The 24,910-nt window shown below is 35.3% G+C and overlaps 3 protein-coding genes across 3 annotated transcripts; 2 read left to right on the top strand and 1 right to left on the bottom strand.

Moving 5' to 3' along the window:
- Window positions 1-2,454: 2,454 nt before the first annotated feature.
- On the top strand, window positions 2,455-3,171 carry LOC139431818 (myb/SANT-like DNA-binding domain-containing protein 3). The gene is made up of 2 exons (XM_071200007.1): window positions 2,455-2,878; window positions 3,086-3,171. The coding sequence occupies exons 1-2, from the start codon at window positions 2,455-2,457 to the stop codon at window positions 3,169-3,171; spliced, it is 510 nt and encodes a 169-aa protein (XP_071056108.1).
- A 6,638-nt stretch (window positions 3,172-9,809) lies between these two features.
- Window positions 9,810-13,773, bottom strand: LOC139431651 (uncharacterized). Its single transcript, XM_071199685.1, has 2 exons — window positions 11,475-13,773; window positions 9,810-10,682 (listed from the first exon to the last, which is right to left on the bottom strand). The coding sequence occupies exons 1-2, from the start codon at window positions 11,753-11,755 to the stop codon at window positions 10,271-10,273; spliced, it is 693 nt and encodes a 230-aa protein (XP_071055786.1). The 5' UTR covers window positions 11,756-13,773; the 3' UTR covers window positions 9,810-10,270.
- Window positions 13,774-21,749: 7,976 nt separating this feature from the next.
- On the top strand, window positions 21,750-24,754 carry LOC139431650 (uncharacterized). The gene is made up of 2 exons (XM_071199684.1): window positions 21,750-22,088; window positions 24,104-24,754. The coding sequence occupies exons 1-2, from the start codon at window positions 21,750-21,752 to the stop codon at window positions 24,680-24,682; spliced, it is 918 nt and encodes a 305-aa protein (XP_071055785.1). The 3' UTR covers window positions 24,683-24,754.
- The last annotated feature ends 156 nt before the right edge of the window (window positions 24,755-24,910 follow it).

A 24,910-nucleotide genomic window follows, 5' to 3' on the forward strand; every position in this document is an offset into this window, starting at 1 on the left:
TAATAATAAAGAAATATCACCTAAAGTAAAAGGAATTGGAAGAACCGCTTCAAAATTATTAACCTTTAAAGATTTCGAAAACGCTCTATTTAACGATTCAATTAAATTAAGCAATTTTAATAGTATTCGTTCAAAAATGTGTGGCACGTACTCCGTTCTCAGAAGAACGAGAAGATGGCCTTTAGTTTTATATTTTCAGTTGGTGAATATTGCAGGTATAAACAGTCAAATATTATATAACGCCATACACATCGAGGATGGTCACAAATACAGAAGAGTTTTTCTAAAAGAATTGGCGATGTCTTTGATGAAGCCATACCTTTCAGAAAGAGTTACCATAAGGACATTACCTTTGGATATCCAACGTTTCCTGAATAAGTACAAACCTCCTCAAGAGGAACATGAACAAGAGCCTCCAGTAAAAATACGAGGAAGGTGCTTTTGTTGTGGAAGGCAGAAAAACAGAGTAACAACAATTTCGTGCCATACATGTCGCAAACCAGTATGTAAAGAACATGCGATTAGTATAATTACTTGTCCTGACTGCAACATTGCCGATGATGAGGAAGCTAGCGAGTAGTCCTTTGCCCAAACTCTTGTGGGCTTTTGTTTTGTTTTGTTCTTGTTTTCCAGTTTTTAGTTAATGTTTTGTTTCACATATTTCTGTTTTTAATAAATTTTTTATAATGCTTCTTATTCAATAAACGTTTATGTAACAACTCTACCATTTTTTGAAAACATCTGTATTCCTTTTACTATTTTTTCAGCACATTTTGGTGATGGTGTACAAAATACACCGCGCAAGTACTAGTGTTATATTTCAAGGCGCAAGTAGTTAAAGATTAAATTGTAAAACGTCTAAGGAATGTATGATAAATTATGCATAATGTTTGAGCAAGATACGAAACATCAAAAATATGGATTATGACAAGAATTTTATAATTATCAATATAAAAAAGGTAGTAACATGACACAGCATATTTTTAATTTAAAAATTTAGCACATAAGTTAAAGTTATTAAAACAAGAGGTTAACGAAACAATGTTAGTAACTAAAAGTTTATCAACATTACCAGTAACATATAAACATTTTGTTAGCGCATGGGTATCGACGCCTAAAACCGAACGAAATTTAACAAATTTAACTGCTCCTTTATTGTGTGAAGAAAATAGAAATGAAACCGAAGAAAAAGACGATGATGAACAAATAGCGTTTAAAGCTAATGATACCTCAAATACAAATTTTTATTTAATGGATAAAACTTGTTTCAAATGCAATAAAAAGGAGCATTTAAAAAGGTAAAAAAGGATTTTAAATGTATCATCTGTAAGAAAAATAATCATCGGTCAAAAGATTGCTATTTTAGGAATAAAAATAAAAACAATTAGAACAAAGAAAACGTAACATTTTTAACAGAAGTTGGAAGTGGAGAAAATTAAAAAAAAGGGTAAATGGATTGTTGATTCAGGAGCAACAGCACACATGTCAAATGTGGAAGGTATGTTTGAAGAGATAATAAAGTTATTTCCAATACAGAAATTGGAACCGCTAAACAAAACGAAAAAATGACAAGAAAAAATGACAAGGAATTGGAAATATTACATTAAAAGATGTTGTAGATCTTCCGGATTTGAGTAATAACCTTTTGTCGGTAAATAAAATTACACAAAATGGGGGAACAGTAATAGTACAGTAACAGCTTCAAGCTGAAAAGGTAGAGGTATACAAAAAGAAAAACATGATTTTAGAAGGTAAGAAGAATGAAAAAGGATTATATGAAAGAAGAAGTTTATTCGGCAACAATGTACAACGACAAAATGGATTGGCACAGAAGGTTAGGACACGTTGGTGTGGACAACATGAAGAGATTACAAGGGATGAGTGAAGGTTTGAATTTAAAGCCACACGATTTTGATATTCTAAGAAACACATTCTGTGAAGTGATAAAGCTAAACATACGAGGAATCCATTTAATGAAGTACGGCGAAGAGCAACTCGGCCACTAGAAATAATCCATACGGATATATGTGGACCAATAGATCCAATAACATTTGACAGAATGAAGTATTTTATTACGTTTTTAGATGATTTTATTCATTTTACGACAATGTACTTATTGAAAAGTAAATTTGAAGCCACAGAAGCGATTAAAGAATATGTAAATAAATCCGAAACAAAATGGAATACAAAAACAAGTAAAATATGATGAGATGATGGAAAAGAATATGTAAACAGCGATTTAAAAACTTGGGGAAAGAAAAGAGGTAGAAGAATCAAGTGTTGTTTGGCAAACCTAATTGTACGGAAAACTTGTTTGCCGTCTACCAAACGCAACATCGTTTCGTCAAATTTGAATAGTTAATGGCAGTTGACAATAAATACACGAAATTGTAGCACATTATAAAGTGAATAAATTAAAATAAAAAAAAAATAATTAATTTTTTTACTATCACAATGAACCCGTCAAACGATCCGTCGGTTACAACTGAAACGGCGTGCAAATCTAGTAGAACACCAAATTTTACAGCCACTAAGGAGACAATATTAGTTGGTCTGGTAAGTAAATACCAAAAGGTTTTAGAAACTAAACGTACAGACACAACTACAAATAAAAATAAAGGCACTGTGTGGGATAAATTAACAAATGAATTTAACGACAGAAGTGGTGCCGTATATAGAAATTCTAAAATTCTAAAGAATAAATCTGAAAACATCAAAAGACGTACGAAAGAAAAATTTTCTAAAGAAAAAGCCGTAAGATATCGTACAGGGGGAGGTCCACACACAGTTATTTATATTACGCCCATTGAAGAAGAAATTAAGAGTATGACTGGAGTTCAAATTACGGGGCGTGAGTCAAAATTTGATGATGATGCAGGTACTTTCAAATTTTAAATGTTTGTTTTTGGAACATGTGTAAACTGTTTTTAGTGTCAACAAAGTCTCCTTAGGAAACATTATCATTTCAAGATCCTGTTCCACATTCGAGCAGTAAAACAATAGATGATGAAGATATTGACGATATAAACCAGGACCTGGAAAAATCAACTGGTCTGTTATTTTATATTAACTGATATTTTTACAGATAATATAGAATCCGCAGAAGATTGGGTGCAATATACAACGAAAATGATGAAGAAACCACCATCCACACTTATTCTTTTATTGTAGGAAGTCGCCCTCGCAAACCCCTTGAAAATAAATTAAGCAAATGGTGTGAAGAGAAAGAAACTCTTGCTAAACTTCAGCAAGAGTGCTTCTTAGAAGAACACAAACTGAAGATGGTACACATGGAGGATGCACATAGGAGGCGCATGACGATGAAGCAGCGTGTGCCAGGATAGCAATGATGGAGGAAGAACACCGTGTGAAACTAGACTTATTACAAAACAAAAAACAATGGGTGCACAAATAACTGCCTGAATAATAGTGTTTAGATTTTTTAAATTTACAACCACTATTTTCTTAGTGCCTATAACTATTAATTATTTTCATTAAGAAGATTTTGAAAGTACTCATGTACTAAAGCAATTAAAGACCTTTTAAATAAATTTAATATGAATGAAACACGTGCAACAAAAATTCCTTTGAATAAAAGTGACATAATTAATAAACAAAGTAAAAAAAGTGTGGGAGAAAATAAAATTATCCAAATCGTGAAGCAGTGGAAACTTTACTATATATAATGAAAAAAACTAGACCAGATTTGGCTTTCGCAGTGAACTTTGTCAGTCGTTATTTAAATACCCAAACCAAAAATGACATTAATAATGTAAAATATATTTTAAAATATTTAAGTGGACACACAAATTAGGTACCGAAGATGAAACAATAGTTTCGAAACATGTTTACTATTTGAATTAAATTAAACTTATTAGTATTTCTTAAAAAAAGTTCTACTTTTTCCTTTATTATTTTTATTTATTTGAGAAATATGGAGAAATTATTTTTATTATTTACTTTTATATTACAATCAGGGTTACCTATAGTGCTCCGACAACTTTACAACTTAATGGAAAAAGAAACAAATCTAACAACCATATATTTTTCCTACAACAATCCTTAAAATACAACATTACTCCTAAAGCCTTCGATATAAAACTACCACTGTAATAAAGGTTCCTTTTATATTTTTAATTGTCAAAAGTTAAGTGTTCGTTATAATAAAACAAATAACATTTTACTAAAAAACTGTTTATTCTAAAAAACGCAATAATTTTTGTCCACAAACCATTATTAATAATCAAATTATAAATAAAAGTGAATCCCTAGACTTTTATAAACATGCAACTTTGGCATACAAGAAAAACCAAATGGAGTAAGTCCGAGAAACAGATTGCAATGTCACTTTTTTATAAATCGCCCAGTACATATGCTTTTATGTTATCTAAATTAAAATTTGTGCTGCCAGCGATCAGAACCATTCAATCTTGGTTGCAAGTTTTAAATTTGAAAACAGGCATAAAGACTACACTGACGAAGAGATTAGACTGCAAAGCTAAAACCATGACACATTACGAAAAAAAATGCGTGGTCATGTTTGATGAAATTACATTGAAAAAACAGTTGGAATACAATAAGTATCAGGATACAATTGAGGGTTTTCAAGATCTGGCAAATTATGGTAAAGAAGCAAAATTAGCCAACACCGCTTTAGTATTTTATCTTCGCGGCTTACTCCATAATTGGAAAATACCGCTAGGCTTCTATACGTCTGCTGGACCTGTTAAAAGTTCGTCGCTGCATCTTATTGTCAAAGATGTGATAAGAGAGTTATTGAAGATGAACTTCAACCCTCTTATGTTGGTAAGCGATCAAGGTTCCAATAACAGAAGAGCATTACAACTGTTAGGGCTACTGCAGACAATCCAATAATATATATAGATAAGAAAAAAATATTTACTTGTTTTGACGCACCACATTTGATTAAATCATTGAGAAATAACTTTATGAATCCAAAACTAAAATTTTTGGTTCATGGAAAAGCAATTTCCTGGACTGATATTGTCGAAACATATAAAATTGATCAAAAATCTGTAACCGCAAGAGCGATGTTAAAAATTCGCGAGCCTCACATTAAGCCGACGACCTTCCAAAAAATGCGAGTAAAATATGCGACGCAAATATTTTCACACACAGTCGCAGCAGCAATTGCTACCGCTAGAGGAACATCTCAATTACAAAGCAGTACAGCATTAAACACTGCCGATTTTATAGAAAACATTAATGACATATTTGATGTCCTAAACAGTAGAGTTTTAAACGACTCTAATCCCAATAAACGAGCACTTTCAATTTATAACGACGCATCGGAGAATACTTTGTTGCAAGGATTGACTTTGTTCAAACACGTTGATGTTTATGAGATTATTAATAACATTGAAAAAAAGAGAAACAATATCTATTGCTTAGAGGGCTTTCAATGGACTATACGATCTGTTTTACTATTATGGTCAGAAATGAAATCATTAAATATTAAATATTTAATCCCACACCTACCGTGCGCCAATTTCGAATTGCTGTTCAACACAACAGCAATATCAGATTGCGAATGGAGGTCGATAGCAGTAATTGTATAGCTGACGAAGCTAGTGTACTCATATTATCCGGATCAGACAATGAACAATTTATGGACAGTGAAAAAGAAAACCAGCAAGTAAGAGAAGAAAGTAGATCCAACGTGACAACTTTTCAAAAGGACGACGATGGTGACGATGTTGAAGATATTCCATGTAGTAGTGTACCAAAAGAAATTACATTAGAAACTTGTTCAACAGCGTACGTAGCAGGTTATTTAATTCACAAAATTTTAGATAAAACAAATTGTGAACAGTGCCGATCCGATTTGGTCAAAGACTCTAATGAAGCTTTTCAAGAAAATGAATTATTTATCTTGAATAAAGAATATAGTTGTTCTAGCAACATTAAATTCTTGAAAAGACCTTCTGGGAAGTTTATTAATACCACCACTTGGCTTTTAAATAAATTTAATATTCTCTATGAACAATATAAACTTACCGAAAATATTGTAAAGAAAATAGAATCTGATATAATGGAAGAATTGCCCTGGGTGCATGAAATACCGAATTGTGTGGACCATAGAAAACAAGTGATAAAACTACTTGTTAAGATGAAAATATTTAGAAATTTGAAATGGCAATCCGATTGTGCTAGCAAGACAATGTCGACATCATATTCTAAACCACATAGGAAAACGCGAATATTATCTAGTGTATAAGAGGGTTAATAAGAGCATAGTTATTTCTTAGTAAGTGTTTATTTATGTAATATGTTTTATTTCATAAATAAGATTCCAAATTACCAAAATAATGTTAACTAACTAGTTAAGTTAGATTACAGCTTTCGAATATTTAGTATACGTAAATATTTGACACTTTGTTAATATTAGTTTTACATTAAATAACAATAAAACATTATCCACCAAAAATAAAAACAAAAAAAAATAGAAATAAATTAATAAAATTAAAAAGAACATTTATTAGTTCTTATTTCTCGTGGTATTTACAGTTCCTCGTTCTACCAGTGCGGTGGTACTACTTCTGCAGTGGGGAGAGGGGAACGCAGTTACTGGCAGCGACGTTATTTTGCCTATGCATTGCGTGTCTTGTTAATTTTATCAGTCAACGCTTAAGGTACCTTTACACTATTCGATTCGATTCGATTTTACATTCGATTTTCAATTCGAGTTGAATATGAGCGACTTCACATTCTCCGATTTTCAATTCGAGACATCCGGTCCGAAATAACTTTCGAGATTCGGTTCGATTTTTGAACAATAGGACGGTGTCTATTTTCTTCCGAGATCTCATTTGATTTGCTGATATGAGCATGCGCAGTGGAGTCTATTTCAATAGATAGCGTATTTAAACTAAGATTAGAACTAAAACTAGAACTAACACTAGAAACTTTCGGGTTTTGCCGTGCGTCTTTTAATAAAAGGTTTGACGTTTCGGATGCCATGTTGCAACCTTCTTCAGAAACTGGTTCGAAGTGGTTCACTTCGAACCAGTTTCTGAATAAATAACCGTAACCGAATCCGAAATAAAAGTTTCGGATAATATCGGATAGGGGCGGAGCCTAATTGAGACACGTTATGACAAGTTGTTTTGATCGGCCGGCCGCTGCCGCTGCCAGTGCCGACACACAAGCCGCGCGCATTGATTATTCTTTCTTCTTTTGTCATCATAACATTCTCGTAAATAACTGACTTGTGAATTTGTGACCAATTTTACAACGGCAAATAGTTCGACAAATGTGTTGTGTTACGAAATCGATTGAATTTGTACAAAATGCGTCCTAAATCGAGTGTAATTTGGTCATTTTTTGATGAAATGACGGTCGATTCCGCAAAATGTATAGTTTCCGATATTTCTGGTGGTTTTTATGACTTAATTGCAGTCATATAACGAACAAACATGGGGTTGTATACAGGTAGTTTACGAACCCCAAACTCTGGCGTGAGTTGTTCAGGTCCACATTAACGAAAATTTCAATAACATAATATTTAAAAACTTAAATATCATTACTTTGTGTGAAAATACAACAATTTATTTAAATCTATCTAAAAAGTACATTTGCTTAAATAATTTATGATTATTATTATAAAATTTATTATCTTTTCACACTAATTCTAAGATAATTATAAAAAATATGTTTTAATTTTTATACATTGTTGGAAATAATTCACGAGCACACCCTATATAATCTGAACGCGTGAAGATAAATCCATAATATTTGCGGAGCACAAAGGTTTACTATAGACGAGTTTATTCGGGGAGTTTCGAGTTGTTCCGTCGCGGCATTGTTGACTGAGCCGCCCTTCCAAGTGGAACATTCCGTCGCTATGGAGACCCAAGTGGATGGAAAATACCGGTCGTTTTTAGTGTGGTGTGAGGGACCACAATGTTATCGTACTCTGTGCGCAATGGATAGGCGATCGCGCTCTTATATGTCCCCAGCACACGAGGATTGCGCTCTTGTGCTCAGCGCTTTAGCGTCGTGTGTGTCCTCCTCAAGGCAACTTGGAACTGTTTGGCCACTGGCAGGGGAAGGCGCACTCACTACGCGAACTGTACGGCGGCGTTTGGTAGATAGTGGACTGGCGCGCGCGTCGTGCAATACAGCGGATTCCAGTAACACCCGAGCACCGCAGCATACGTCACGAGTGGGTCGACGCTAGGCATTGGTAGGTTGCCGAGTAGAGGGACATTTTGTTTTCCGGCGAATCAAGATTCGAATTGAGCACCGGTGATGCGCAAATTTTAGTTCGTCGGAGCCGTGATGATCGTCTACTCGAGCAGTGTGTGCAAGAACGCCCTATCCACCGACAACCGAGCATTATGGTATGGGGTGCGATTACATACGGTGGACGTACACGTCTGCTGCGTGCATAGCAGACCATGACGGGTCAACGATACGTAGATGAGGTGCTACGGTCCGTTGTGCTTCCCTACGTTCGGCGGCTCCCAGGTCTGCTGTACATGCATGACAACGTACGATAGCACATCGGGCGTGTTGTACAGACCTTTGTGGAAGAGCACCGTATACGAATGCTTCCATAGCTAGCTCGGTTTCCGCATCTGAATCCGATCGAACATGTTTGGGACATGACTGGTCGGATACTTCTACGTTATCCGGCTTCCTCGGCTAACGTTGAGGAGCTATGGAGACGAGTTGAGGTGGCATGGTTGGCCATCCCTCTCGCTACAATATAGCGACTTATAGACTCCATGATACGTCGTGTAGCGATGGTACGCGAAGCTCACGGGGGATACTCTCGCTATTGATGTTTCTCCTCCCAGCAGAGTTGTGCCGTTCTCCATGTGAGAGTAAGTTATACTACTTTAGTACTACTTCCATACCAAATTTTATTGCGTTAGACACACGCGTTTAGATTATACAGGGTGTGCTCGTGAATTATTTCCAACAGTGTATTATGAATTAATACTTGCTTTTTTTTGTAAAATCATTTAAGTATAAGTAAATTTATATTGTTTACTACATTTCTGTTTTATTTTGTTGAATTAAAAATAAAATAAAAAAGAAGTGCGTCCCTGGACCTAGTTCCCTAGGAGGACCTATCATAAATCATGTCCAGGTACTTTTTCCGGGTGATAATTACTGCCACTACTGTTTCTGAGGGTCATAAAAACCACCAGAAATATTGAAGACTATAAACAATGTGGCAAAAGCTTTTCACGGAAAGGAGGTGGGACTACATCGCTAAAACTTCATCTTAAATCACAACACAGTGATAAGTACGAAGAACTTTTGCTACTGGAAAAAGGTAACCAACAAAATAAACCACAAACAGCCAAGCAGCTGACACCTTTACAAGAGTGTAAAAAACAGTTGACACTAAAAGATTCTTTTAAAAATAAAGGTGCCTGGGATGAAAGTAATACCAAACAAAAAGAAATTGATAAATTAGTGGATGAAATGATAGTGTTACAAAACTTGCTATTTAATTTTGTAGAAGGTGTGGGATTTCAAAGATTAGTGCAGGCAGTCTTACCACGTTATAATCTTAGAGGTCGACAGTACTTTACTAATTTACTGTGCAATGATATCTACAATAAAATGAAGTTAAAAATTCTGGACTTATTGAAACAATTTGAACAGTTATCATTTACTACAGATGTGTTGTCCGAGCCCAGCGCAAATGTCTCGTTACTTAGTCTTACTGCTCATGGCATCACAAATAATTATGAAAAAGTTTCTATAATACTCAAGTGTGAACAATTAGAGGGTCGGCACACAGGTGAAATTATAGCGAATCATTTAAACAATTTGAAAGATAATGTCTCAAATTTGATGGTGTTGGATTCCTTGCCTCGGATACATTCTCATTGCCAACTTTATCCATATCTATGTCATTGACAATGTTTAACTCCGGTTCTTCATTTTCTGATTCTCGAAATTCATATAGTACGCCTTCTTTTTTCCTAATAAAATTATGAAGTACACAAACACCGCGTACTATATTGTTGATTTTATTTTTATCTGCACAAATTATTGGATTTGATAGAACACGAAATTTTTTGCACATCATTCCAAACGTGCACTCTACAGTCTTCCTGGCCCTGCTGATCCGGTAGTTGTAAATACGTTTGTTATTGTCTAGAGTTCTTCTTGGGAAAGATCGCATTAAACGAACTTGCAGTGGGAAAGCTTCATCACCAATAAAGTAGAATGGGAATTTAATTCCATTTATGAAGTGGAAGTTGTCTTGGAAGTGGGAAATTGCATATCATCCCGTTTTATCCATTGCCCCATTTTCGATTTTAAAGATACCGCCGTCGCTATTTCTTCCTTGGAATCCAACTTGAATCATTGTAAAGCAACCATCTCCATCCGAACAAGCCATTAATACGACAGAATGATAACCTTTATAATTAAAATTTGATGAAGCTGTATTCGGAAGTTTTTGAATTCTAATATGCTTTCCATCCAAGGCTTCTAAGCAATTTCCAACATTCCATAATTGATAAAATCGATCAGAAATAGCTAACCATTCATCCTCATTCGGTAGTTTCATATAAATTGATTGGAGTACGTCCCAAATTGCCTTGGTAGTGGTTCCAATTATTTCATTGATTGCGCTGACCCCTCTCATAAAATATAGTGATAAGTCTGAAAATGTACTGCCTGTTGCCAGATACCTAAAACAAAATATTATAATAATCAACCGATTAAAATTTATTAAAAACAATAAATTTAATTTAAAATTAACATAATTTTTTTCCAGCTGCCAATTGTAAGGAGAAGTGGCGAAACATTCGAACTGTGTTTACAAGAAAATTGAAAATTCCGAAGAGTGGATCTGGGAGACAGAAAAAATACTATTTAATGGACTATTTGCAATTTTTGGTGCCTTTCTTAGGAAATAAGAGTAGTATTTCTGGAAATGTTCCATCCCCCCCGGAAAGCCTATCAAGTACCGAACCAGAATATGAGTTGTCTGAACAACTTACCAATGAAGATGGCTCTTCAAATAATCCTAGTGAACAAGGAGATCTAGAAGTTCCAGGAACATCTTTCAAAAGACTCAAGCAGCAAACGAACAGAGTTGATGATGCTTTTGTTAAATACTTGGAAGAGAAACGCAAGCAGCCCAAAGAAGAGAATCCTCGAAGAATGTTTCTGTTGAGTTTGCTTCCTGACGTCCAAAAATTAAGCGAACAAAAAATGCGTCAATTTCGAAGACAAGTTTTGGAAGTCTTGGACTCATTATTAGATGATACACCCACACCCACATCGTATGTCCAGCACAATGCTCCTCCTACCCCATCTCAACCATACGGTACTCATGTGTACACTTCTACTCCATCTGACCGAGGGGACACATTAGCAGACTATTATCAAAATTTAACTAATTTGTAAATTGTTTTGTATCAAACATTGTGATATCTTCTAGATTTAAATGTGAAAAAAATATATTTTAATAAACTTACCTCTGCGTTATTAGAAGTTTTTCATCTGCTGTAATGCACCTCCTAAAACTGGTATCCCTTTTTTGTATGACAGGAGTAATTAGCTCAAGTAGTTCTAAGAAGGTTGTTGGACTCATCCTATACATAGATTTAAATTTAACCGGGTCATGGAGTTCCCTTGCAGCTACAAACATTCTTCGTTCAAAATTTTCTACAAAATGCAGGTGCACCCAGAAACGTCTTTCATTTCTCCTACGAAAATACCAAGAAATAATAACATACTCATCTTCTGACGACTCCATTTTGACTAGATTATAGTCGCATCGATTGTACAACAATGTGAAAACATCGATCTCTTGCAACTAGTTGGTTGAGTCGGTCGTGTGAGTTGCGTTGCAGTAGTGTGTAAGCTGCCTTAAAGGATTTACCAGAATTGGAAATAAGAGATAGTGTAATGGTAGAGTTAGCAGAAGGAGATACATGGCAACCTGGAACAATAACGGATATTCCAGAAAATGATCCTAAATCGTACATAGTTAAGTTGCGTAAAAACAAGAATTGTTATATTAGAAACAGAAGGTTCTTGCGTAAATTTGATTATAATAATTTTGACGACATTCAATTCGATGAAATATTAGATTCATACAATCATGAAAATGATTATAATGATGATGATAATGTAAATAAAGACAAATCGTATTATGACAAACATCCTATCTCAATCCTAAGACCTAAATGTAATGTTAGAAAACCGAGTCGTTTCAATGACTTTGTAATGAAATAGTTTGATTAAGTTTGTTAATAACAAAATAAGAAATAGAAGACAATGTAAAGTTAGTTGTATATTCACATGCGGATAAAATGTACGTGTGAATATGCACGGAAGTCTTTAACGGTCCTCAATAAAGTTGACATCGAACCATAACAATGTGTTTCATCGAACAATTATAGATTATTGTTCATCTTAAAATGTATCAAGGGTTAATGGATTAAATATATCGTCCTTTTCTATTCCGAAGGACGAAAAAAACTTACGTAGATTTTGACTTTAAGAGTGCAACGATGGCACTAAAGCTACTACTGCACGAGTTTGTTGATTATATTTCCAACCAGATAATTTAAAACGTGACCTCCGAGCAGAATTATTATATTTGAAACCCAGAGTGCCTTTAAAAAAAGTAGCTGTACCCAATATGAAGTTGAGTATAACCCAAGAAAACATAACATATACTACTGAGCACACTGAGCGATATAAGTCGCCGCAAACGATTTCGGAGAACGATTTCAGAATGACTTCAACTCTGTTATCCCAATTAATCCATAAAGTATACGAGATTGGTTTTCAAGTAGTAGCTTGCATTTCAGACTGTGGACCCTCAAATATTGAATTTTGGAGAGAATTATGTATTATTAATTACGAACATCCATATATGTTGCATCCAATGACCAGAAAACGAACGCTTCAAACATTTCAAAAATGAATATTTACTTCAATTAATTCGTTAAAACGATTGTATGAAGATTTAAAAATTATAATATAGACATTATAGACTATGTATTAACTAATCGGTTGAACCAAGACGTTCTGGAAAATCTGTTTTCACAACTGTGGACAAGAAGAGGATGATGAAATGATTATCCTACTCTGTTAAGCGCTTTGCAAAAACTGCGGATTATTGCATTATGTAAACCTGCTTTATTAGCGCAGAAAGCTAATATAAAAGAAGAAAAACAACGATTTTATTGTCGGAAAAATATTCCGTAGTGTAGACATTGTAATTGATAAGCACACTTCATCTTTATCTGATGCAAGCTACAATCCAGATGAAAATTATGTTAATAGTGGGAATAGTACAAGAATCCGTTCTGAAGAGGACAGACTTGCTTACATAGGAGCTTGGATTGCTAGAAAACATAAATCATTATATCCTGAATTAGGAGACTATTCTCACTAGCGTAAATGCGATCATACTTATTGAGCACCTTCATGGTTGGAAAGGTTATCGCTTGGTGGTCTTACCATCCCTTCCGACCGTTTAAAAACTTATTATTTGATTTAGAATCAGAATTTAGAATAATTATGGGGAACGGGAGTAATATCAAACACAACAAAAAAATTTCGAGAAAAATATTTAAACAGATATTCACTAAATTTGATGAAAATTATCACCCGATACTTCGAATTTTCATTCGACAAAGATTATTCATACGTATTAATTTTTTAAACTGCAAATACGAATCGTTAAGATAATGTTTTTAAAAGAAAACTATTTAAAATCAGACAAATATTAAACAAAAAATAACTAAAAATTTTATACAGTAAATACATCTTTTTGATTCATTTCAAATATTTTACTTCTTTCAAATTTATATATCACGTCTTCGTTGAGTTTCTATTTGTAACGCATAAACAGAAATCAATTTTTTTTGTGTGCTTTAATTGGTGTTTAATTAGGAATAATTAGGATATTTATAAATTACATCATTCCAGTCTCTATCAGACCGTCACCGTGGACTCGTTCCTCAGATCATTACCGAAGGACGTCTTCAAGTTGAACTCAACGATCCTCTAGCTGTTGATTCTGTTTTTGTTTGGATTGTGATGGGAAGGTCTTCGTTTTTATCTACTACATCATTGTCAACAACTTTACCAACCACTGAGATATCAATTGACAAATCCATTCAGCCATTTTGGGAGAAATATGAAGAAAATTGATGCAAGAACCATTTTAAAAATAATTATCAACTAACCTCAACTGGTCGCTTCATGGTTTTCTTGCCTTTCAAAAAAGAATAATATTGCTGCTTTAATAAAAAACAACATGGAATTTCGTCAACAAGAAGATAGGTAGAAAGAAAACAACTCTTGAAGGAAATCGATACTCCCAGTGATCCCCTATATGATTTGATACTCATACAATGACACGCATGGTAGCAGTCAGCAGACATGCTACCGGTCTTACTCCGGCACTCCGTCCCTTTGTTCTTCCTCAGATCAAAACTCAATGATGGACACTACTGAGGAATAACCACACAATATTTTGGCAAACCTCATTACCACGTTTTCTCACAACACTAATTAAGCTATTTTTTGCTTAAAGTTTTGTTATCTTTTAATGAAGACAACAACAAAATGTTCGTATCATCATCGTCATCACAATCACTTTCTGAGCTCAGATTAATAAGCATCAGCACTTTTTCAACCATTCTAGAATCCATTATTACACCATTTTTAGTGAACAACTTGTTTGATAACAGCTCCGTGGCTTGCGAAATTAGACTTACTACTTAAAGAAAATGCAGATCTACGTTTCAATTTGCGTTTGGAAACTGCGCGAAGTTTTCTCCTGCGGCGCGTCACCCTGCGTCACCTCTGCAACCCGCGTTTCTATTTGCACCTGGCCTTAAAGACCCACTACTGCGTGAAACGGCGTTGGATTTGAGGAAAGCGGTGAACATATGCAAGGCGGCAGCGTGTGGAAAAGTTTGTAAACAATGTGGTAAGAATAATCATTTTGCTAGATGTTGTCGAACAATCAAAATAGTTCAAAGCCTTAAAAATAAAACAGGTAATGAAAATTTATCGGAAGGATATAGCAATGAATTAGATTTATATTCATTAAATTGTAACTTGCTAACAGTTAATGATTGGCACCAGAATGTTTAGATAATAGACCGTGATAAGTGGATTATCTTTAAATTAGATACAGGTGCACAAATAAACGTCATTCGTTTATTTGTAGTTACGTAGTTAAAAACTGTGGATGTTCACAATTAGAAATAAGCGGCTCTTGCATTTTGAATGAGACACCGGAAATTCGGCTTTTGAGCAAGGGATACTAAAGGAGGGGGACACTGTTCCAAAATATTTTCCGACAACAGGCTCCAAAAACTAGCAGAGACAGCAGGGTCCACATACGACATCGAATGGTGTTTTAATCCTCCCGGAGGACCTCATTTCAACGGATTGTCTGAGGCTGATATTAAATCAGTAAAACATCACCTTACACGGGTTATTGGACAACAAATACATACCTGTGAAGAATTAACTACTGTGCTGGCAGAAATCGAAGCCGTTTTAAACTCAAGACCACTTTCTCCACTGTCAGGTGATCCAAAGACCTGTTGCCCTTAACCCCGTCGCACCTTTTTACTTTTGGGGTCTCTGGGGGCACAGATTCCGGATCCAAATGTCACCGATCAGCCTCTCAATCGCCTGGATCGTTGGACCTTGCTCTAAAAGATTGGTCCAGGACTTTTGGATGCGATAGCATCGTGACCTTCATACACTCCAGCAATGCAATAAGTGGACGAAGATAATAGGGCGCGTGTGCGAATTACATCCCGGAGAAGATGGCCGAACAAGGGTGGTAACATTGACCTTCTGTAGTGCGGTGTGACATTTCTGTCACAAACTAATTCTCTGCTACCAAAATTTAAACATTTTTTCAAACCCATTTTGAGTCAGTGTAACTTATCTGCAACAAACCGATGTATCGACTTAGTTGAACACAAAAGATGTAGATGGCGTTAGTGTTTTTTAACACATTCAGTGCCAAGCCCTTTCTTTGAAACTATCCAAGTATGCTGGGACAGATGTATTTCTTTGGTTTCGTACATCCACTTGGGTGGACATGTAGAAACGGTACAATACTGCTATATAACGACATCTATAGTTTTTAAGTTGAAAGTTATCGTGGTTAGGAGTAATGACATTAGTCCAAACAATATTTAGGTAGTAAAACCCGTATATCTTTTGTCAACCCATTTGGGTAGACGGCATAATTTTCGTAACATTAGTTTTTGCGATAGTACCGATTAACTTTTTCGGATATTTTTCGGTAAAAATATGGCCGACCGGCGGAATAAGAGAATATATAAGAGCGATTAGACGTGGAGAATAGAAAACCGTTATCCAATAAAGAATTGGAAGGCTATTGGGAAGATTATACTACTAGTAAGGAAGAACCATTTGAAGATAGTGGTAGTGAGTATGAAGTAAGTGGGATCAGCGAAGATGAAAGCGATATAACTAGTGAAGAAGAAACTGAAGATGAAGAAACGACGAATAACAACAAGTACCACATACCAGACACTAATGAATTTGAGATTGACTATTGAATCTGAAACCAATAAAAATACTAAAAAATATATATATTTAAATACGATCAAAAGAAGTAGCCGAATGAGCATATGGAAAGATGTTAGCGTAGAAGAGATGAAAATCTTATTAGGAGTTGGAATTTGGATAGGATTAGTACAATTGCTTTCCAAACATTTTCAAAATCATATATACGTCACAAGAATCCAAATCATTCTACGATTTTGGCACGTTGGGGACGATGTGGAAGGGGACAGGTTAAGTAAAATAAGACCCCTAAAGGACTTGGTCGAAGAAAAGTTTATGTCCGTAAAAGTTCCTGGACAAAATTTGGTAATAGCTGAATCTATGGTTCCATTCAGAAGACGTCTAAATTTTAGACAGTATCTGCCTGGTAAAGCCCATAAATATGGGATAATTTTTAAACTTTGCGATCAAACTGTCTATACATATCGAACAAAAATTTATGCAGGTAAAAATGTCACTCAGCAAACACTTTATAATGATTACAATGACCTGACTACAAACGTTGTAGTGTCGTTAATGGACCACTATTTGTCTGCGTGAGACGTTATTGTAAAAACTGTTACGAAACGATTACTGTATCTTCAGGTAGGCAAGAAGCAAAAAGCAAGGCAAAGAAGGTCTCGACAAGATTTACAACATCTTGTCCCGGTAAACCGTTTTTTTGTGTGAAGTGCTTCGAAAAAGTGCACACTAAAAAACATAGTTATTCGGTATGCAATATTATAATATATAAAAACAAATAATAAAAAATAAATGCGTTATTAAGGAAAAATTCACAGTCCTTAAGTTCACTTACAACCTATTGCTTGTATACCCAAATGGGAAGACAGTGCTTCTTCTACACTGCATTATCGACATGTCCAGCCACATGGGCAGACATTTTTTTTAACTTTATTATATTCTACATGCTACAAACAATTTGTAAGCTACCTATAAAGGTTTCGTAGATGAATGAATAACAAAGATATTGCTTTGGCAAAATTGGAGAGTTTCATAAAAATAAGTTGGCACAAAACACAAGTAAGCTGCCTACCCATATGGGTACCCCTGGCACTGAACGTGTTAAAAATAAAAAAACGTTAATACTGTGTGATTTTCGAAAATATACAAGGTTAGTACATGTACTTTATGGTGTAATGTGGGTTTTTATATAATTGAATGGCTTCGATGGTCTTGACTTTCTGTCATGTTTGTAACAGAAATGTCACAGTGCCTAACAGTGAAACTGAAGAAAAATAAAGAAAACTAAACTTAAACTGTCTTACGTTTTTCTTTCAGAAAAACACTTCTGTTTATGAAATTAATGAAAAACTTTTGAAAATAGAAATTTTTGGTAGAGCTCATTGAAACAACATGAAAACTGGTATACGAATGAATTTATTTCTAAAAGAAGACAAGGTGAGGTGACAATACAAGCTTACAGACCGAGGTCGACAACGAAGACGAAAAACTAAAACACGTAAACGAAAAATACAAACATAATAATAAAAATTAAACTTTTAACATTTGCCAAAGAATTCATAAGGCCTTTGCCTTATGACGGAATGAAGGGTTTGCAGGATAAACCTTTGAACTTAGCTGACTTTCGACTTGAAGTTGCAACAACTTTATGTAAGCTTGGTGTGCCATCAAATTTGAAAAGCCGTGAATCTATCGAAAACGAAATTCAAGCAAAACGACACAAAGGTCCAGCACAACATGTTCCTCCAGTGGCAATCAGGCAAGATCAGACAGGACATTGGCCTGTTTAAATAGAAAAGAGAATACGCTGCAAATTTCCTAAATGCTCTGGTGTCTCACAAACAATGTGCGAGAAATGTGGCGTCGCTCTGTGCTACAATAAACACAACAATTGTTTCAGACTATTTCACCTAAGTTAAGTTACCGTTTTGATGGAGTGTGACATTTCTGTCACACTCCCATAGATCTTTCCAGAAACACGTGTATTTTTATTTCTCTCGATTAACATTTTTCACAACTTATTTTTAAATTTCGATATCTTGCGCTACAGAGGGTAAGGCTAGGCGCAAATTGAGACACGTGTGATGCATGCGACATAAAGCCGCATTCACATGGGTCGTGTTTCACGCGCGTGGCTATTGTTAAGCGTGATCACGACTAAAGCCGCGTTCCCACGGGGCGTGATACGCTAGCGTGCGGCACGCTTTCGAGCAACACGCCCCGTGTGAACACAGTGTCGTTAGCTGCTGACGTCACAGGCAAGCGTGGTGCTCACGCCTCGAATCAAACTGGTTTGATTCTTGTCGTGAACTTGCTTGCGTATACCCGTTCAAGATGGCAACAAGTAGTGGAATCAAAAGTCGTGTAGTGAAATTACAAGACAATGAGACTCTGCGATTTCTCGAATTATATAGTGTTGAAAAAGTGTTGTATGATGCAACTAGCGAACAATATAGAAACCGCGATATGAGAATGGCAGCAGCTAAAAGAATTTCGGACGAGCTTAATATTTCAGGATTTGGATCAAAAGACGTAATATCAAAATTTAAAAACTTAAGCAGTTCCTATTGTCAAGAATTGAAAAAAATAGCCGACAGTGAGCGGTCTGGAGCCGGAACTGACGACATTTACAGGCCAACAATTATCTGGTTTGAGCTGATGAACTCTTTCATTCGCCCATTCGTTCAGCAACGACCCACACAATCAAATCTGGTAAGTGTAATAAAAAATCATATTCTAGTTAAAAAAACCGCATTTATTTTCCCATTGGTACTTTGATTACATAATAATATATATTAATAATATATTGCTATGTATGAACTACCTTATAATTAAGTACATTGAAACAGAATGGCATTTGAAGCTGATATCGTGCAAGGCAATTTAACACAATCAATGTTGAGACTGACGTACTCTACAGTTCTGCATTTGGCATATCCTTCAGTAGTTGCCTTTGCCAGGGTACGGTTCCTTCATTATTGAAATAATCGCGGTACTTATCGCGAATTTGTTGTGCCTGTCGTTGTGGATGTCTCTGCGCAGTTGGCGGAAGAGTCTGTAAGCCAGAAAAGTTTTCTTGGCGCCATGATCCAGGGAATATACCATGATTTTCGTCCTCATAATCAATTAAACCTCTTGAGATGTAGGTAGGATTTGTTTTCCTCAACCAATTGTGCAAAGTGCAGCAAGCGAGTACTATTTTCTCCAACGATTGTAATTTTAGAGATATCGCTTTTTCAAACACTCTGAATTTACTCACAAGTATGCCGAAAGTATTTTCTACCACTCTTCGTGCCCTTGAAAGTCGATAGTTATAAATTCTTTCTTCTTGGGACATGTTACGCCGACTATACGATTTCATCAAATACGTTTTCAAGGGAAACGCATCATCTCCAACAATCAAAAAATCATTTGGCATTGCAAAGTAGTTTGTTTCGAAAGCTTTGTATAACGAGCTGTTTTGGAATATGCCTCCATCAGAACCTCTTCCTTTAGCGCCAACATCAACATACAGAAAGCAATAATCGGAGTCGACTAAAGCCATTAATACAATACTGAAACTATTTTTGTAATTGTAATAATCGGATCCAGTAGCGGCAGGGGCACGTATTACAATGTGTTTGCCGTCCAAAGCTCCTACACATCCTGGGAAATTCCATCGTTGCCTAAATCTAGATTCAACGTTTTTCCATTCATCTGAAGTTGCCGGCACCTGAAATAAATTATTAATTAATGTTTTTACTGTAGCTATTACCAACAACGGCAACTGAGGAATCTCAACAGGAACAGTCAAAACTGGACGAGTCACAATCACCATCTCAACATCAAAGTTCTGTTGACCATCTCAACGAGAAAGTGTCATCCACACCACAAATCACAGCTGGAACTGAGGCACCCAGAAGAACAGTTAAACGACAAATGCCTTCGACTGTGTCCCAGCCATCATCATCAAACAAAAAAGCTTTGCTCGACCCCCAAATAACTTTCATGTCTGGTGCCATTGAAAAATTAGAAAATATTTCAAATCGTGCTGCACTAATTACGAAAGAAGATACCTATGATCATTTCGGTAAATATGTTGCGTCAATGTTACGTAGTATTGGACCTCCAACCGCCATGAGACTTCAAGAAACAATTACTTCTTTCATAATTAATGCAATGTGCCCACCACCAACTCCATCCAATCAGTCAGCAGACCTAACAAGTGGAATAGAGTCAAACATGAGTGGTTTTTCTGAAGAATTTTTTTTTACAAAGTTATAAGTCGAGGTAAGTAGTCCTAATAAAAATACAAAAAATACTTTATTTGTTAGTTACCTTTACCTACTATAATAAAATACGTAAAATAAGAAAAAATGTGCTTTCATTTACTTACTTGTATAAATTCTCTAAGTGTCTTGTGGATAGCTTCGCAGGTCTCGGGTATGAATTTACTAATTGTGTTTTTTGGAACACGAAATAAAAATTCCAAACTTTTGAAAGAGCTCCTGTGGCTAAATATCGCAAAGTCACCGTAAGTTTTGTTTTAGCATTTACTGCTTGTCTCATATTTGTATCTGATTTTGAAATCAGTGGTGAAACGCGTTCCAGAAGGTAATCAAACTCGGCTTCAGACATTCGTAACAAGTTTTTAAAATCCTCAGTGTAATTACTTCTTAGCTCTCTGTCAACCAAATTATGTGTCCCCGATTTCCTTTGAAGTATCCACTTTCTAACCCACCATCGTCTTTTCTTCCGTTTTTCTTTCGATTTTGCCAACCGATTTATTCTTTGTGCTAACATAGCACCAAAAACCGAACTGACCACAGCACAAGTCTCAATAAGCAGCTCGTTCATAGTCGACTTTCCGCGATCAAGTGAATCACGTTTTCGTTAATACGAAAGTCAGTGTGAACGGTCCACACTCCACGACTGGTAGGGTCCTTCCAGCACATACACGAAAGCAAGTACGAAAGCGTGATACACGTTCGTTTTCACGCTCCGTGGGAACGCAGCTTAAAGCCGCGTTGACATTGGTAGTGAATCACGAACGTGAGCTACGCTTTCGTAAGCTACGCTCCGTGTCAATTACTAGATTCGTGAAATACGAAGCGTAAATACTTTTCACGAACGGAAATAATTCTGTTTGATTTTTGTATCTTGTGGTCAGTCGTGAGCAGAGCAGGAGGACAGTAAATTGTTAAATTATAGCTGCTCATATTTTAAGAATGAACGATGCAGACACCAATAAATTTCTGGAACTATATCAAAATGAGCCAGTTTTGTGGGATCCGACCAGGGAGGACTATAAAAAACGAGAGTCTCGTGCAGCTGCAGCAAGAAGAATTGCAAATGCATTGGAAATCGTTGGTTTTACAGAAATCTATGTAATAATGAAATTTAAAAATTTACGTAGCTCCTATTTGCAAGAAAAAAAAAAGATTAGGCAGAGTATGAAGTCCGGGTGTTGTTCTGATGAAGTTTATACTCCCAAAGTGAGATGGCTCAAAATAATGGATTCTTTTCTCAAGCCGCACGTAAAAGCAAGAGAAACCCAATCAAACTTGGTAAGTGTTTATTTTAATTTAGAAGTAAAATATATATACAGTGTGTCCCCGGATAGGTGAAACGACTCTTATAAAATGTAAATTTTTTTCGATATTAGCTGTCATCTTTTGGGGTTCAGGCCTGCTTGATTAAAGACTAATTTTGAACATATTTTAAAATTTTAAAAAACAAGTGAGTGTTGATACTGAAGCTAAAACTTCTTGTGTGTCAGGTAAAGTACCTTTTCTGTTTACAGTATGGTAAAATGTTACTAAAAAAATTTATTCAGAATGAAAAGTTATGGCCATATGCAAATTTTCATCAGCCTACTTTGATAAAACCCATTATTTATTATTTTCGTTAATAGTACTTTATTACGACTTTTTGTTTTGAGATTCAGATATTCGAGAGAAATAAACAAAGCGTTCTGAAAATCTTCACAAGAAATTAAGTGTGTGTTCGCCCACAAAGGAAAACAGTTGATCATAGTTAATCAGTTTCATCATAATTTTTTTTTCTTAGAGTGAATACTTCCTGCTGTAAGAAATCTTTTGATTAAACGCCAACAAGTACTTCTTTTAATTCCAGTATTTGGAAATTTTTCACAAAATAAAGCAATAATCGGTTTTTTCCCGGTTCCATAACACTGAATCACGTAAACTTTATCCTCTAATGTTAACATTCTGTTTAAAAAACACTTTAAGTTTACTAAATTACAGTTTGAGAGATTAACAGTGACAGGAAAGCAATTTTGTTTTTCCATGGCAGTCTTTGTTAGAAATAAAATTGTTTGATATGGATTTTTCAAAGTAGGGCGATCAATCCGAAAATTTGCATATGCCCATAGTTTTTTATTCTGAACAAAACTTCTTAGTAACAATTTCACGTACTGTAAACAGAAAAGGTACTTTACCTGCCACAAAAAGAGTTTTTCTTTCATTGTCAAGGCTCACTTGTTTTTTAAAAATTGATAATATGTTCAAAATTAGTCGTTAATCAAGCAGGGCTAAACCCCAAAAGATGACAATTAATATCGAAAAAATTTTACCTTTTATAAGAGTCGTTTCACCTATCCGGGGACACACTGTATATATATGTATATATTACTAAATCTAACCAGTATATCATTTCCTTACACATTTTCAGAATGTAATGTGGTACTTTTTTTACTCCTCAACAATTTGCCATTGCCAAGGAACTGCTCCCTCATGGTTGAAGTAGTTGCAATATTCATCTCTTTTTACCAATGCTGATCTGTTCGGGTGTCTATCATGTGTCGCAGTAATGTCTATAAGACCAGAACTGCTTATTTGCCGCCAAGTTCCCGGAATTACATTGTAGTTTTCGTCTTCAGAATCAATTAGGTTAGCTGGCACATAACAGTTACCAGTTTTTCGAAGCCAGTTATGTATTGAGCAGCAGGTTTTTACAATTTTATCAACTTTTTGTAAATCTGCGGCAATTGGCCTTTCAAATATTCTAAATTTTGATGCTAGTATACCAAATGCATTTTCAGAAATACGTCTTGCTCTGGACAGCCTATAATTGAAAATACGTTCAGCTCTGGATAATTTTCGTTTACTGTATGGTTTGAGTAGAGATGTTGTTAAAGGAAATGCATCAGCAACAATAACTGCATTTGGAGGTATATTCAGTATGTTTGCCTCCATAGCTTCATTGAGGCTACAGTTTCGCCACACACCCCCATCTGATGCCCTGCCTTTAGCTCCTATATCCATATATGTGAAACAATAATTATGATCAACTAAGGCAAGCAAAATTATGGTGAACGATTGTTTATAATTGAAATAATCGGACCCAGTTTTATGCGGCGCTCTTATAACTATATGTTTGCCATCTAGTGCCCCAATGCAATTTGGGAAGTTCCACTTAGTTTGAAATCCATTAATTATATCTAGCCATTGATTTTCTTCACTGGGCACCTAAAAACATATTAATGTATATAATATATTTATAATCAGAAAAATGTTAAATTACAAAAGGGTGGGCCTATATAATTTTTTTCTTGTTATAGGATATTACTGTATTGATAAATGAAAAGCCAGATTCACCTGAAGATAATGCAATAGCATCTCAACAATTGAACGAAGAACAACCATCCACATCTAAAGAAACGCAATGCCAAAACGACTCTTTAAAAAGAAAGTTTCAACACACTTCTACAACAACACCTCGTAAAAAGAAGCTATGTTCGACACCTGCTGGTGACATTAATTCTGCGATAGACAAACTAGATGATATTTCTAAAAGAGCTGCTAATGCCAGTGTATCAAAAGAAGATTGTTTCGATCATTTTGGAAAATATATTGCTTCTCTTTTACGAACTATACCACTAGGTCGATCATCACAACTACAATCGGAAATAGTTTCTATGATTTTGAAACCGACAATTCCCACATATTCAATACTCTCCAGCGCGTACTCACAGAACTCAAATTTCATTACAAATTCGACTACAAACTCGGAAAATATTCAAAGTGGACCACCATCGATTGAAAATATTCAAAACTGGACTCAAGATTCTGTTTTTTCAGCTGCAGAAGATATACAGGATCATTTGATCTCTGAGTTAACTTCGGCCATGCGCAATTAGCAAATGTACTTACAAATAAACATACAAATACTTCTATGTATTTGCTTTGGGAAATATATGTTTTGCAAACCATGACTTTTTATTACCTCTCTGTTTAAAATATTTTATAGTTTAAATGTTCCCCCCATGAGCCTACGAAAACTATACGAGAATTTAGAGGAAAGTCTAGTTGCCATACCAATAATAAGAATACCGTTTGGAATTAAATAACGTTTTTACTTACCTTGA

The sequence above is a fragment of the Onthophagus taurus genome, chromosome 11 (assembly GCF_036711975.1).
Source record: "Onthophagus taurus isolate NC chromosome 11, IU_Otau_3.0, whole genome shotgun sequence".
NCBI classification, from domain to species: domain Eukaryota; kingdom Metazoa; phylum Arthropoda; class Insecta; order Coleoptera; family Scarabaeidae; genus Onthophagus; species Onthophagus taurus.